The following is a 13,599-nucleotide window of genomic DNA, read 5'->3' as shown; positions in this document are numbered from 1 at the left end:
TATTATTTGTCTCCTATAACATTCTGTTACCTGTATGCTTCTCACTCTTACCGTTTTCGGGGACCCTTGCCACTCAGAAAGCATTGTAATGCAAAAACACACACAGAACGTATAAATATTCAGTCTGGAATTGAGTTCAATAATTTTACGGTTCATTCACTTCTTTTCACCAGATAGAAATCTAATTTGGCTTGGCCTCAGTCACTTTACTCTATTAAGTGGTTTCATTCTGTAGCACATGAAGCGTTTATAGGTTTACCGATTACGCGCTCAGTCGGGTTATTAACAGATCATCAGCTTGTACAACTGCTCGTATGTATAAACTGTCACCAGGTCATTATAATTTTAACTTCCTAAAGAAAGAATAATGTTACCTGGAACTCGCGGAGTATGGTGGAGATGTTGGCTTCATTGGCCAAGTTAGTTAGGATTTCCAGCTATCGAAACACAGTCAACGATAACGATGAAGGAAAATAACATCAAAGTCAGCGAACATTCATTCTCAGACAGGTAGAAGTACTGAGGGTGAAAGTTACATTGCATGTTAAAACACTTATTTGCATAATTACCTTCAGGGTTTTGATATGTGTAGCATCTGTTGATCTTACATAAAAACTCTTCAAGTATGGCTCAAACATGCCCTAAAAAACACACAAACCCTCCACAATTGAGAAATACGTCCCAATTTTTAACCAACCGCACGTGCAAATGATGTGCACACTCGGAACAAAACACACAAGCATTCATATTTTCATTTGGATTTGTGTGTATTTAAAGCACACATTTCTACACGATCGACACCACAAATGGGCCTGACAGACAATACTGAACATGCAAATGCACAGAATTATTATTATTATTTTTAAATCGTTTATTACAAGCGATATTTAAATAAAATGTAAATGCTGTACCTTTTTCTGAATGGACATGGTGGCAATATTTTGCAGAACTATATACTGAACCTCTCTGACAGAGAAAAAAAAAAAGAGTTATACATACATACATACATACATACATATACACATATGAGACACAGAAATATTTGGAAAAGTTACATGCGAGTGTGTGCGTGTGTCTCTACCTGTGGCTTCTCAGCAGTCGCACCAGAGATTTTGTGATGATGTTCAGTTCATGCTTAGGGGCCAAGTGCCAATACAGCTGTGCCACAGCCATTACCACCTGAGACAGTGTGTGTGAGAGAGATTTTTTCTAGTTATATATAATTTTTTTTTAAAGTTGTCTCACATACCATGTACTCGTCAATTTTATCAAATGTTTCAGTCAACACTAACTCAAACACATTTACACAGACCCCATCCATCCTGATGCGTTTCTTTCTGCAGTTTCTAATTGGTGAGTAAAATAAATCAAGATTTACGCAAATCAAAACAACTGGAATTTCAATATGGTCTATATAATCAAAATTCACAATATACTATATATGACCGCTTGTACAGAATTGATACTCATGCCAAAAAGCCAGTTTGTTTTCCAAGTGACTATCAAGTCATGCTACAGGACTAACACTCACACAACTAGAGCTGCAACAACTAATTGATGATAATCTATTATGGAAATCGTTGTCAACGAATCTTATTATGGATTAGTCGGTCTGCGCGCAGCACGGGACGCATTTACTCACCACGTTACTTCTGTTCCGAAAACACGCATCGGAGAGTAAATACTAAAGTTGTGGCCCAAATGACGTACTGTACACTTACACTATGCACTGTGTACTCTACCGTCTAGTGTCCGGTCTCCGTCATGTGGAGACCATTTTCCCGCCAGCGAGCAGAGTTTTTGAGAGAGTACAGTTCCTCACAGAATCCCTGATGAAGTCCTTACTGTACCTCTCAACATGGCACTGGTAAATGCTTGTTCAATAACTAACAAACTTGTGTTGAACGATATTATTCAAACCGAGGAGTTTTTTGTTGTTTTTGACTGAAACCTGGCAGATAAATATTGAAAATGCTCCGTTTTTAGTGTGTGTGTGCGTGTGTGTGTACTCACAGCAGTATTTCTGCTCTGCAGTAAAGGTTTGATATTGCGTAGCAGTAATCTATGATCTGGATCCATCATGTATGGTTTTGTCTGCGTCACGCCATCTTTCTTCTCTTCATCCGAATCGTAGAATGCATTTTCACAGTTTTCATCAAATACACCGTCCTACAGATGTGTGCAGATATAACGGCAAAATATAAATTACAAGAGATATGACAATGGCAAACATGACGAGAAACGTGCGTTGCGTTTTATACTGCCGTCATCTAAATAAGACCGTGTTCACACAGGCAGCGCAACACTCTTATTTTTAATCAGAAATGATTTCTGCAGCTCCATATTTCAAAAGGAATGACGACCTGACTGACAGCTCATAGTAAGTGTAGTCATGGTTTCACTGACAATCTATTGCTAGATTTTAGACTTGCAAGAATCAGTTATGTAGTGATCACAGACAAGTGGGGCGATGCAAACAGTGAAACGTACCACCATAATGACGCATGTAGCCGCATAAAAAGTAAACGCAATTATCATAGTATTTGAATTTAACAGTGGCACCTCTCTCCATGGGCTGATGAACTGGGTACGGGCGTAGCGGGTGAGCATGTTGATGATCACCACCTGTCCCCATTCCTCCACATCAATCAGAAGGTTGCACAGCTTCCGGTAGTTCTTATGGATCAGATCAATCCGCTCGGGACACACTTCTTCAAATGCCATCACCACACTCCCTGCCACCAACTACAACACGCACACACAGTTCACTTTCAACTACGCAAGCATACAATCATAATGTATTCCTACAGACAGCTGTTACACTCTGCACCACGATGGATATCACAGACAAACAGATATTATCCACAGAGAACATCATATTAACAGAGAAATATTCTCTGTGGTTTGGACTTGAGAAATGTAAGTCTCTAAAATTTGAGACCTCTTAAGTGTACTCAAATAAAAAAAAATAAAAAAAGATGAATGGTGGGCAGTGTAGCAAATTTTAGGCCTGTGTCCCTAAATAATATATTTTTGTCCTTGCCATACCAACAATGCTTTTCTCAGAAGGGTTTATGTGGATGAGCCGGCTGGGTTTTTTTTTAAAAAAAAAAAAAAAAAGAGAAAATTTTATGTTTGTAATAAATTATTCACATCCCCACCTGCATATTCCTATAAACAAAAGATTCTGATCTGTTCATTCCATTGCTTTTACATTCAATTTTATCGCCTGTATGATTCTTTGCATATTGTACAATAAACTTAAATTTGTCAAGCAACTATAAAAGCTTTTGCTTTATCGTTCAAAATAAAACTGAGCTAGCAGAGTAAAATGTGTTGCACGGTACATGCCTCGAAACAAAACAAAGCATCGCAACACTATTGGCTTTAATAATAGCTTTTGCCACCTCAATTGTGCCAGCATGAAAGATGCACCGAACGCTTATTTTAAAGCACTTTTTATTTGTTTCAAGTGATTGAAGGAGGTGATGCATCAGACCGACCGTGCTTTTGTCTCTTAGGAGCTTCTCAATCACTTCAATCAGGGGCTCCTTCTGATCAGGATCCAGACTGTGGAAGGTATGAGAGCAAAAGGGATCAAGAGAAACTCCTTAAAAGACAGACATCAGTTACAGAGTAAAGATTCAGTAAAGATTCGCTAAGTACAGCGGATAAAGGCGCAACACGACCCCATTACAGAAGTTTCTGCCCGCTCGTTATTCTTGTCCTGATGTACAATTATTGGTGTTCTTAGAAATTTATAGCTGACCAGATCTGAGAGTATTTATAATAGAGAATATTATGATACAGAACAGTGAACACAGCTAAACCGACTTTAAATTGTTTTTTCTGTTGCATCATAACTAGCGAAAGTCACCTAATACTGCAGGTTTATTTTCAACCAAGCAGACGCTTTACATCGATGGCCTGCAGATACACATCACTAAAAGGGATATGCACGTGTGTGTGTGTGTGTGTGTGTGTGTGTGTGTGTGTGTGTGTACCTGTACAGTTTCTGTATGGCATGAGCAGCCGTTTTCCTGACATAAGGTGAAAGGTCAGAAGCAGCCTCTTTGATGGCCAACATCATAATGGGCACAATGATTGGCACGCGAATGCTGGAGAGAACCCGTAGAGCACTGGCCCTGATCAGCTGGTTTGGATCCTACAAGCACACGCGTGTACACGTACTTTAGGCAACAAAATTGCAAATTCAACTGATTTGAAAAGCAAGACTGCTTCCACGCTTAGCCTCAAAGCATGCTGGGAATGTGGGAATAAAAGTGAGTGAGATTTACCTTGAGAGCACGCTGAAAGGTGCTGATTGACAGGAGGGCAAGATCCTGCTGTTCCTCTGCATACCTGACCAAGTACACGTAAACCAGCTTCTTCAGCTACAGGAGAGATACACCCACACACTCTAAATAAGATATATTTGACGCATTTCACAAATCATCTGTGCTCTTTAAGAAATATCTGAACATAAACGGAATTATCATCATCATTTTTTAAAATCAGACTGTGGGGCTGTTCTCTTCATTAAGAAACAGGGCACACTGCGTCAGCTGCGGCGATATTTGAAGACATTTCATGAAGGGAAGATATAGGAAGATATTTAGGTTTTGCTGCTCTTACCTCAAGGTTCTTGCTCGCAACATTTTTCACCACAGCAGGGAACAGCTCTGATGCATTTTTCCCCTTCGCTATCAGCTGAAAGGAGAAAAAAAAGGGGGGGGGGGGGGGGGGGAGTCTTTATTAGGAGGTGTAATCAGTGTGCGGATTATACATTGACTTTCGGGGAGGTCAACTTTTTCAGTTTGTCCAGATTAACTAGTTTAAAACAGACGTGTGCTTCAGTGAACCACTGTGCTTCCTCATGCATCCTTAAAACAGCACATCAACACAACACAGTGTAATACAATGCTGTTCAGCTTTTTGTGATGAACAGTGCAATGAATGCCTTAAATAATTAGCATGGACTTTCTGAACTATTCCTCAACTTGCGTGTCTTTTCTTGCCAGAAAAAACCGCCTCGTGTCTGATCACCAGTGTTAAATGAAATGCGAGTGCAAAAAATGTCCTCTTTTATTTCTACGTCAAAAGGTCACCGCATTAAGCTTGTATTTATTACCAACCTAAACTATACGTGGATAAAACGGACATTCACGAGTCGTAACTAAAGGGTTGCGTTCGGTATAGTACTGAACAATTTAGAAAAGAAGAACAAAAAGGATATGTTTAAAAACGCCACGGTTTCGGTATGATACACCTCACGTCGAGTGAAGTGATTCCTAAACATTTCATCGCTGAATGGATGATCATGAGAGAACAGACACACACACACACACACACACACACACACACACAGCTTATCATCGCTCTAGTCTTTATACACACAGATGCACAAGTGTGGAAAAACCAGCAATAAGGAACTCCAGCATGTAATCTGCCTCGACTGTTGTGGAATGTGTGGTAAATTAACAACTGTAATTTCATTATAGCTTGTTGCCATTTAAATAAACGAGTAAGGTTTATTAGGCACTTAGGCTGTGGGTTTACCACCAAGGTTTATTACCAACATACACACAGAAACAAACACTCCAATTACATATAAAAACATACATACCGTCAATTTCCACCACGCACAATTATTTCTCACATACCCTCAATTGCAGACAAAAGAAACGCACTTACCCCCACCACCCTCTTCATGGCCTCCAGTTTGTGAGACTCCTTGGTGCTCTCCAGCATCTCCTTTAGGTCCTCATTCCTACGAGATTCAATTCACCTTCATTCAATTTTCACTGAAACCCATTCTGACACAAAAACTCACACACTTCTATTCATAGACGGATTCATTTCACACCGATTTACCCAACTCTGATTCATCAGACACAACTGATTCGCTTCAGTCTTGGATTTAATCGAGCAGACTGCATGCTACAGGATTGTAGAAGTTAGAAACAGTCAAACCACTCAACACACACACAGCCATATTATTATTATTATTTTTAAATCTAATAAATAAATAAATAAATAAATAAAGAGCCAACTAATCTCAGCGTGCAGGCTGCTGCTCAAGTGAACAATCAATTCAGACAGAAAAAAATGAGACCGTGATCACCCCCTTTGTGCGTGTCTGATTGCTACATGCAAGTCCAAAAAAAAGCAGGCTCCTTCAAGGCATACTCGGATGACATCTGACAACGTACATGACACCGTGAGAAACTGTGCGACTGCAAAAGAAGGAGGAGCACCATCAGTACGTTCATGAGTGCAAGATGCCAGTTTAGAGCTGGAAAGGGATTCTAAGAAGTATTAAGCAAAATAACTTCATTATTAGATGATGGAATTTTTTTAAAATTCCAAGATTCCTAGGAAATGCTTAAACTTATAAATAAAATAAATAAATAAAACACTACAGTGGGTCAGTCTGCAGTTAATCTAATCTGTAACTCCATTGTTGTGAAGAGACATGGTTACAACGTCAAATTTTCAGCTCGCCAGTGCAATGAAGTCCATACTGCCACCTAGTGGAACAACAGAGACTCTGTTTTTGAATTTTCTCAATTCAAGTACATTCCACAAGACAATTTCAATTTGGTGAGTTAGATGAACCTTATACCAGTCTTGACCCACAGGCCACGTTGGACAATCCTGGTCTAAACTGTAGTTGGGTAGAAGTTTGGGTTTGCTTACACTGAGGAGGACAAATGCAATGCTGCCTTCAAACTTGGCCAAAACTTTAGCAGGGCCAAAACTTTAGCAGACTGTAAGGGTACTAATCCTCAGTCACAGCAGACTTCCTGCTCGGTTGCTGATTGGAGTGTGCCGAGGTGAAATCATGTGAAAGCATTAACAATACTAAATTTTCAGAAATAAGTAAACCACTGAAATGTTGTAGGGAGAGACTATATTTTGAACAGATAATGCATGGGGTGAGAAGGCCATGATAACTTTTTTTTGTTAACAATAGGCTACTTAAGACTATAGGATGCATTCTGTATAAGCTAGTCCCACAACCCCCAATGACGTATTTTAACCAGGACTGAATGCTAAATGATGACACAAATCAAGTGAAACGGTTCTTAATTAATTAATTAATTAATTAATTAATTAATTAATTAATTAATTAATTAATAATCAAGTGTGGTTCCCAAGTTAAGTAAGCAATGCTTGCATCATTCTGCCTAATGTCATCGTGTTTTGTTATAATAAATAATAAAGCAATGCTGATTCTATTGTTATTGAATTGATTTGTTTTCTAACAAAATTCTTAAGAAAGAATCAGCAAGTAGAACCAATAACAGTACTAGAATCAGAATTACATTCCAATAAAAATCAACCTTCATGTGTCACTACCCTGTGTGAAAAGCTTTGAATTAAACAATCACAAAGTAGCCTGAAAGTAAACAAAAGTATCGAGATTTAATACCCTGTGGTTTTTGCCTCCAGACAGCCTCCATGATGGCAGCGGAGTGTGCGCTCTTCAAGGCTGAAGTCTGAGCTCAACGTGAACTGCAAATTCTCTGCAGAAACCAGCACCTTACGCACAACACCCTGTGATCCAGAGTAGAACCCAAACAACCCACTGTTCATCTTCTCCATAAATCCACACACACCATCCAGAGAAAACGTCCAGTTTCAAAACCTAATGCTTTAGAATCAACTTGAAGGTTCACATATACATTTTCCTTTCCACTCCAGTCAAAACGAATGATTGACGCATGAAGAACGCACTCATCCACGAGGGACTCCTTTCCAAAGGAGAACTTTTAAGATAAGGTCCAGTCCACAAAAATTTACAAGAAAAATTCCCTTGTAGCAAAGAAATTAAAATCTCAACCAAGCTATTTTTAAAGCCATAGTCGAAATCACAAAACATTCTGTATAGAAAGCCTGCACGTATGGACTGTGGTTCTCTCCAAGCCAAGCCGTGTCCGCTGCTAACCTCCTCACCTATGGACAAGAAACAGAATGGCACAAATGGACACCCGCTTATGAGTGACTCTACATCAAATCAGGCATGATGTGAGCCTCTGGACTGTGTCCATCACTCCTTATCAAACTCATAATATGGAATGGAGACAACAATCGAGCATTCAGGCCAAATTCCTTTTAAAGGCATGCAGTCCAGCTCCAAATTGAATTTTGGAGAAAGGGAGAGAGAGGGAAAAAAATACCACCCACCACCACACTGTCTGCATACAATCAGCAACTTGGAACATTTAACAGAACTCCAGCTCAGCCAGTTTCCTGTTAACCATTAACTCCATTCAGTCTTCCTTTTAACATAACCTACCATCCTTAAGATTTAGCATCCCATCAAAGAACCAAAAAAATCCAAAAACAAACAAACAAGAAAGAATAAAAAACGCAAACAAAACCGCAAATAAGGTGACGGTTGTGCTGCGCTGGATCATGAGTGTTTTTTATGCAACAGTCTCAGCTCTTTCTGATTGTGGTGTCTTTCTCCTCGCTTTCAGAGGAAGTGTGTGGGCTCTTATCCAGACTTGCTGAACACAGAGCTGGCACGACACCTTCCGCTCCAACACAATAGTTAATGTACTGACTGAGACTGCCTGCAGATGACTGACCACAGTAGGAGTACAAGTCCATATAGGAAAAAGGTTAATAAACTCATTTATAGGCGATGAGAACACCTCTCTGAATTCCACCCATGGGAAGATGGGACTGTCCGAGTCTACAGGAGAGAATTTGTCTTCCAAGTTAAAAAAAAAAAATGCTATTAATGAATGGTGTTTGAATTTAAATATACTTCCTTTTTGTTGATTCTACATTAATTCTCTGATTTCACGTTTTAAATATCCATTATTAAAAGCTTCAGTATTAAGAAGAAAAAAACAACATGATTAATCAGGATTATTCACAACAAATTGTGGGATTTTTTTTTTCTTCAATTGCCCTAATAATTATACATTATTTAAAATCTCATTTTCAGTCTCACTTCGAGCTTGAATTTGAATACACTGTCTCACTTAAATCACTCACTTTCAGTATAATATACAGTTTCAGTATTAACTGAATTTGTGGATGGTCTAGAAATAAAAGACTATAAATTCATAATTGTTCTGAATAATATCCCAATTGTTTCATTTCTTTATGCAAAATTAGACAGTTATTCATAAGCTGATTCACAAGCATGACATACTACAAATGTGTGTACACACACACACACATATACACACACACACACAAACACATACATACATGTACACACACATACATTACATATACACACATATACATGTAAAGCAAACTAAACCGTTGATAGACGTGAAAGAATATTAGAACAGATCTCTGTAGTGCTTGCGATTTCCCATTTCTAACAGCGATGGCAAGCCTCCGCTCCTTCCGCGCATGCGCGTCAGCAGTGTATACGCGGCAGCAACTGGTGCTAGCACGCGCGCACACACATATATATATACACACACACAGTGTGTAAAATAAAAGAAAGCTGTTTGTTTGTTGGCTTACTTTTTAAAGTCGCTAGCAAAGAGACCAAAGCTAGTGGTCGGCGTGGTCTCCTGACCAACCTCCACGCCTGTCTCCGCTCCTCCTTGGTCATTGTACGACAAACTGTTAGCCGACATCCCGAACATTTACCTTTAAAGTTACAAGCAGTTTTTAAGTGTGAAGAGGGGAAATAGCAAAAAAAAATCTGGTTTTTGGTTATATTTCTTTTATAAAGCCGGTTTAAAATATAGGAATGAAATCCGGAGTTTTTCTCGGAGTTGGAAGCGTTTCTTCACGCGCAGAACCGGATGTGTGAGTTGCAGAAGTTTAAGTCACATGACAGGCGCGTGACGCTTCTAATGGAGGCACCTGACCGGCCGTTTCCACAACTACTCGATATTTAAAAAAAATAATAATAATAAAAATAAAATAATGTATTCAGTTAATAGACCACGAAATTTAAGTGATATATGATCTATCTTTTAACCGGGATTTACTTTTTTCAGGTGATTTATTTCGCACTGTGTTCAGTAAAGTTGGAATAGTCTATCTTCTAGGCCCGGTGGCTCTCAGCACAGTGGCACTGGCCTGCGCAGTTACTAGGTTCCGCTGCTCCATCTCAGTCCACTAGCACATTCAACATAAAATGGCGTCCGTGTCGAACAGAGCATTGAAGTGATGCGGAATCCGTAAAAGGATTAAAGTACCGAATACTAAACTACCATCAAACACCTACTTGAGATCTCTTTCAAATAACGCTGTGGCCTGAAATTACCAAACCACTGCAGCCATGTCATGCATCAAAACAATCGGCTCTGTTACGAGAATTGCATCATGGGGGATGACAATACCCTTAACTGAATGTGCAGAATTGCATTATGGGTCACATGGTGTCACGTGCACGTTGCCACAGAACTACCCGTACATAGACATATGGCATATGAGAAAGCTTGGCTGACTGCAGAGAATTGCGTTATGGGTATTTTAATGACGTCACATGCACGTTAACCCCCAAAATAAGTGGAATTACAACATAGGCATGTGATGCATTAAAATGCTCCACTCAACGAAGAAAGCTGCATTATGGGTATTCTAGTGACATCACATGCACGCAAACAGACTGCCATAAAACCTATTCTATTAAAAACTCGAGTTGAATACAATCATTAAGGCTACTGATATAGGTCACATTAGTCATTAGTCAACAAAAGCATGCACACATGTAGCTGCCCCTACTGACTGGCATGTGCAGCTTCATGGTGCATGCATGGGCAAGCAGCACGCAGATTTTATTCATGTCAATTCTAGTTATCTTTATTCTTAATGATTTATTGGTTATTTTATATGCATCAGTAGTAAATGGAATACAAGTTTCCATTTTAAAAGGCACTTTTGTGCCTTTCTTATTTCAGTCAGGAATTTTCTGGAATTTCTTGCAGTTATATTCATCATACTTGCTCTCCTAAACACAGACACATACTTGCGTAAGTCAAAAATGCTTTTAAAACACACACACACACACAAACACACACACACACACACACACACACACACACTATCATGTCATACTATTTCCTTGTAAGCATAATTATTAATACAGCTAATTAATTCTATGACTACTTGTAAATCTAAGCATAACCACCAAAAAGAGCACTTTTTTGTCTGTTTAAAAAATAAAAAAATAAAAAAATCTAAGAGCAGGTTTCCTCATGGGGACTAGTCAAATGTCAGGTCAAATGAAGGTCAAAATTGTCAGACATTCCTATTCTTATATGGACAGTCAGTACCCACCAAAATATAAAAACATGCCCACATCCCCCCTCCCACCGCCCCCCCCCACACACACACACAGACACACTCCTATATCTCCCTGTGTAATCTGTGTGTAGTTCTACCACATTTTTCCTCTTCCTTTCTCACTTTTGTCTGCAGTATATGTTTCTCCTTTTTCCATTTGTACTGCTTTCTCACACTTTTATCACTCACATTTCTCATTTGGCTTTGAGGTTCATGGCCCTGTGTGGATCTGTGAATAGAGAGGAAGAGCGTGTTTAAAAAAAAAGAGGATGCAGAAAGAAAACATTGCGGGGTGAACACTAACATTGTTGGTGATGACACTTATTTCACTCCAAGATCACTCCAAGAGCAGGATGTAAATAGTCCCCGAGGTCACAAAGGAACCCAGGGTAATTTCTAAGCCTCACATTGGCTAATGTTAATGTTCACAAGTCCACCATCAGGAGAACGCTGAACAACAATGGTGTGCATGGAAGGGTTTAGGTCTGTTTTGCTGCATCTGGGTCAGGACAGCTTGCCATCATCGATGGAACAATGAATTCTGAAACCAGCGAAAATGTCAGGAGATCTGTCTGTGAACTGAATCTCAAGAGAAAGCGGGTCATGCAACAAGACAACGACCCTAAGCACACCTCAACTCGTCCTACCCAAGAACGGTTAAAAAAGTATAAAATTAATGTTTTGGAACAGCCAAGTCAAAGTCCTGACCTTAATCCAATAGACCCACATGAAAGCAGTTAATGTGAGGAAACCAACCAACAATACAGAGTTGAAGCTGTTCTGTACTGAGGAATGGGCTAAAGTTCCTCCACGCCAACGTGCGGGACTTATCAACACTTACCGAAAATATTTAGCTGCAGTTACTGCTGCACAAGGGGGTCACACCAGACACTGAAAGCAAAGTATGGGGTACGAACTCATCAGAATCTCACACACAATGGACAAATTGGAAATGCCAGTCAGCCTACAATGCATGGCTTTGGACTGGGGGACGAATCCGGAGTAACTGGAGAAAACCCCCAAGGCACAGGGAGAACATTCAAACTCCACGCACACAGGGCACATGTCACATTATATCACAGTTTATTTCCTGTATATTGTACACTGATAGTGTCTGATTGCTTGGTGATGGTGAAGTACTATTTCACAAGTTTTGGTCTATAATCACTTTACACATTAGTAGTTGCAGCGCTTGTGGGTTACAGCCTAAATTCTTACGAGTCTGTGGTGCAACTGAAATTCTACATTGCACTCATCTGAAACTCACTACGTGCAGCATATGGTTTAGAATCAACTTTATATCCTGTTTAACTTACGCTCCGATGGTGAAACTGTTGTCCACGGGTGGCCCAAGGTCCACTGAAGTGCACATACCCCGTCACTACAAGCTCTCTTTCTATGCAGGGGAAAATATGTGAGGATTTGGAAATCTTCTGTTTATATATTTGCTGAGAAAAAAACGGGAAAAACTGCAGAGTTCCCAAACTATGGAAGGAGAGTTTATTCTGGAATTTGTCTGGACCACTGTGTGAAACGTATTCTTTTTATTTTGCCAAAAAAGTGTGTATGGAGTTGGTAATTGTGAATTTCAGTGAAATGTATTTAGTGTGAACACATTTCACACACACACACACACACACACACACACACACACACACACACACACACACTCTACTATTCCAATCTGGCTATTCCTCTATAAAGAGGAAGGAAACACCAAAGGCACATGAACTTTGACCCTGCACACATCCTTTATCTAGACTGTAACTGCTTCACACACACATTCATACCTAATGACCTCAGTGTGTGTGTGTGTGTGTGTGTGATAACACCTTATCCTCATTCTTTAGTGTCTCTCTCTCTCTCTCTCTCTCTCTCTCTCTCTCTCTCTCTCTCTCACACACACACACACACACACACTTGTGGGCTCTTATATTGACAAATCACCTTAACACATTCGGTAATATTTGCATTTTAAGAAATGCATTAGAATACACGTATTTAAACAAAAACATAAAAACATGGCCAAACCCGCAAAATGTGTAAATTATTCTTTTTATTATAATTAAATAAATATATTTAATAATTATAATTAAATAATTGTTTGAAATTAATGTAAAAGTGTTACTTCATTGTAATTTACCCCCCCCCACCCCACACACACACACACACACACGTGTGTTTATAATACACTACACAGTAAAATCCCCAGAGTCGAATTGTGTTGCAGACTGTTGATATGAGTCCAGTGGACTTATATAAACACTGTAGGGTGTGAATTCACACTGGTGGTGATTTTGCTGTGTATAAGGTATGTGGACACCG

The 13,599-nt window shown here is 39.4% G+C and overlaps 1 protein-coding gene across 2 annotated transcripts in view; it reads right to left on the bottom strand.

The window, feature by feature from the left end:
- The window catches only part of ap3b1a (adaptor related protein complex 3 subunit beta 1a), a 41,140-nt gene extending 31,201 nt beyond the window's left edge, over window positions 1–9,939 (bottom strand). The window contains exons 1-12 of one of the 2 annotated variants that reach the window (XM_053648473.1): window positions 9,499–9,939; window positions 5,695–5,770; window positions 4,636–4,710; window positions 4,299–4,394; window positions 4,005–4,165; window positions 3,504–3,570; window positions 2,563–2,745; window positions 2,014–2,169; window positions 1,082–1,179; window positions 912–966; window positions 570–641; window positions 375–437 (exon numbers count right to left, since the gene is read on the bottom strand). In XM_053648473.1, the coding sequence (XP_053504448.1) occupies window positions 375–437; window positions 570–641; window positions 912–966; window positions 1,082–1,179; window positions 2,014–2,169; window positions 2,563–2,745; window positions 3,504–3,570; window positions 4,005–4,165; window positions 4,299–4,394; window positions 4,636–4,710; window positions 5,695–5,770; window positions 9,499–9,623 (1,227 nt within the window). In that variant the 5' untranslated portion in view covers window positions 9,624–9,939. Of the gene's footprint in view, window positions 1–374; window positions 438–569; window positions 642–911; window positions 967–1,081; window positions 1,180–2,013; window positions 2,170–2,562; window positions 2,746–3,503; window positions 3,571–4,004; window positions 4,166–4,298; window positions 4,395–4,635; window positions 4,711–5,694; window positions 5,771–7,435; window positions 8,979–9,498 lie in introns of those variants that run through there. The other variant, XM_053648472.1, reaches the window with a different exon arrangement.
- Between the last annotated feature and the right edge of the window lie 3,660 nt (window positions 9,940–13,599).

The sequence above is a fragment of the Ictalurus furcatus genome, chromosome 18 (genome assembly GCF_023375685.1).
Source record: "Ictalurus furcatus strain D&B chromosome 18, Billie_1.0, whole genome shotgun sequence".
Taxonomy (NCBI): domain Eukaryota; kingdom Metazoa; phylum Chordata; class Actinopteri; order Siluriformes; family Ictaluridae; genus Ictalurus; species Ictalurus furcatus.
Note: the sequence above shows the minus strand (reverse complement) of the source record. Positions and strands in the feature narration are given on the sequence as shown.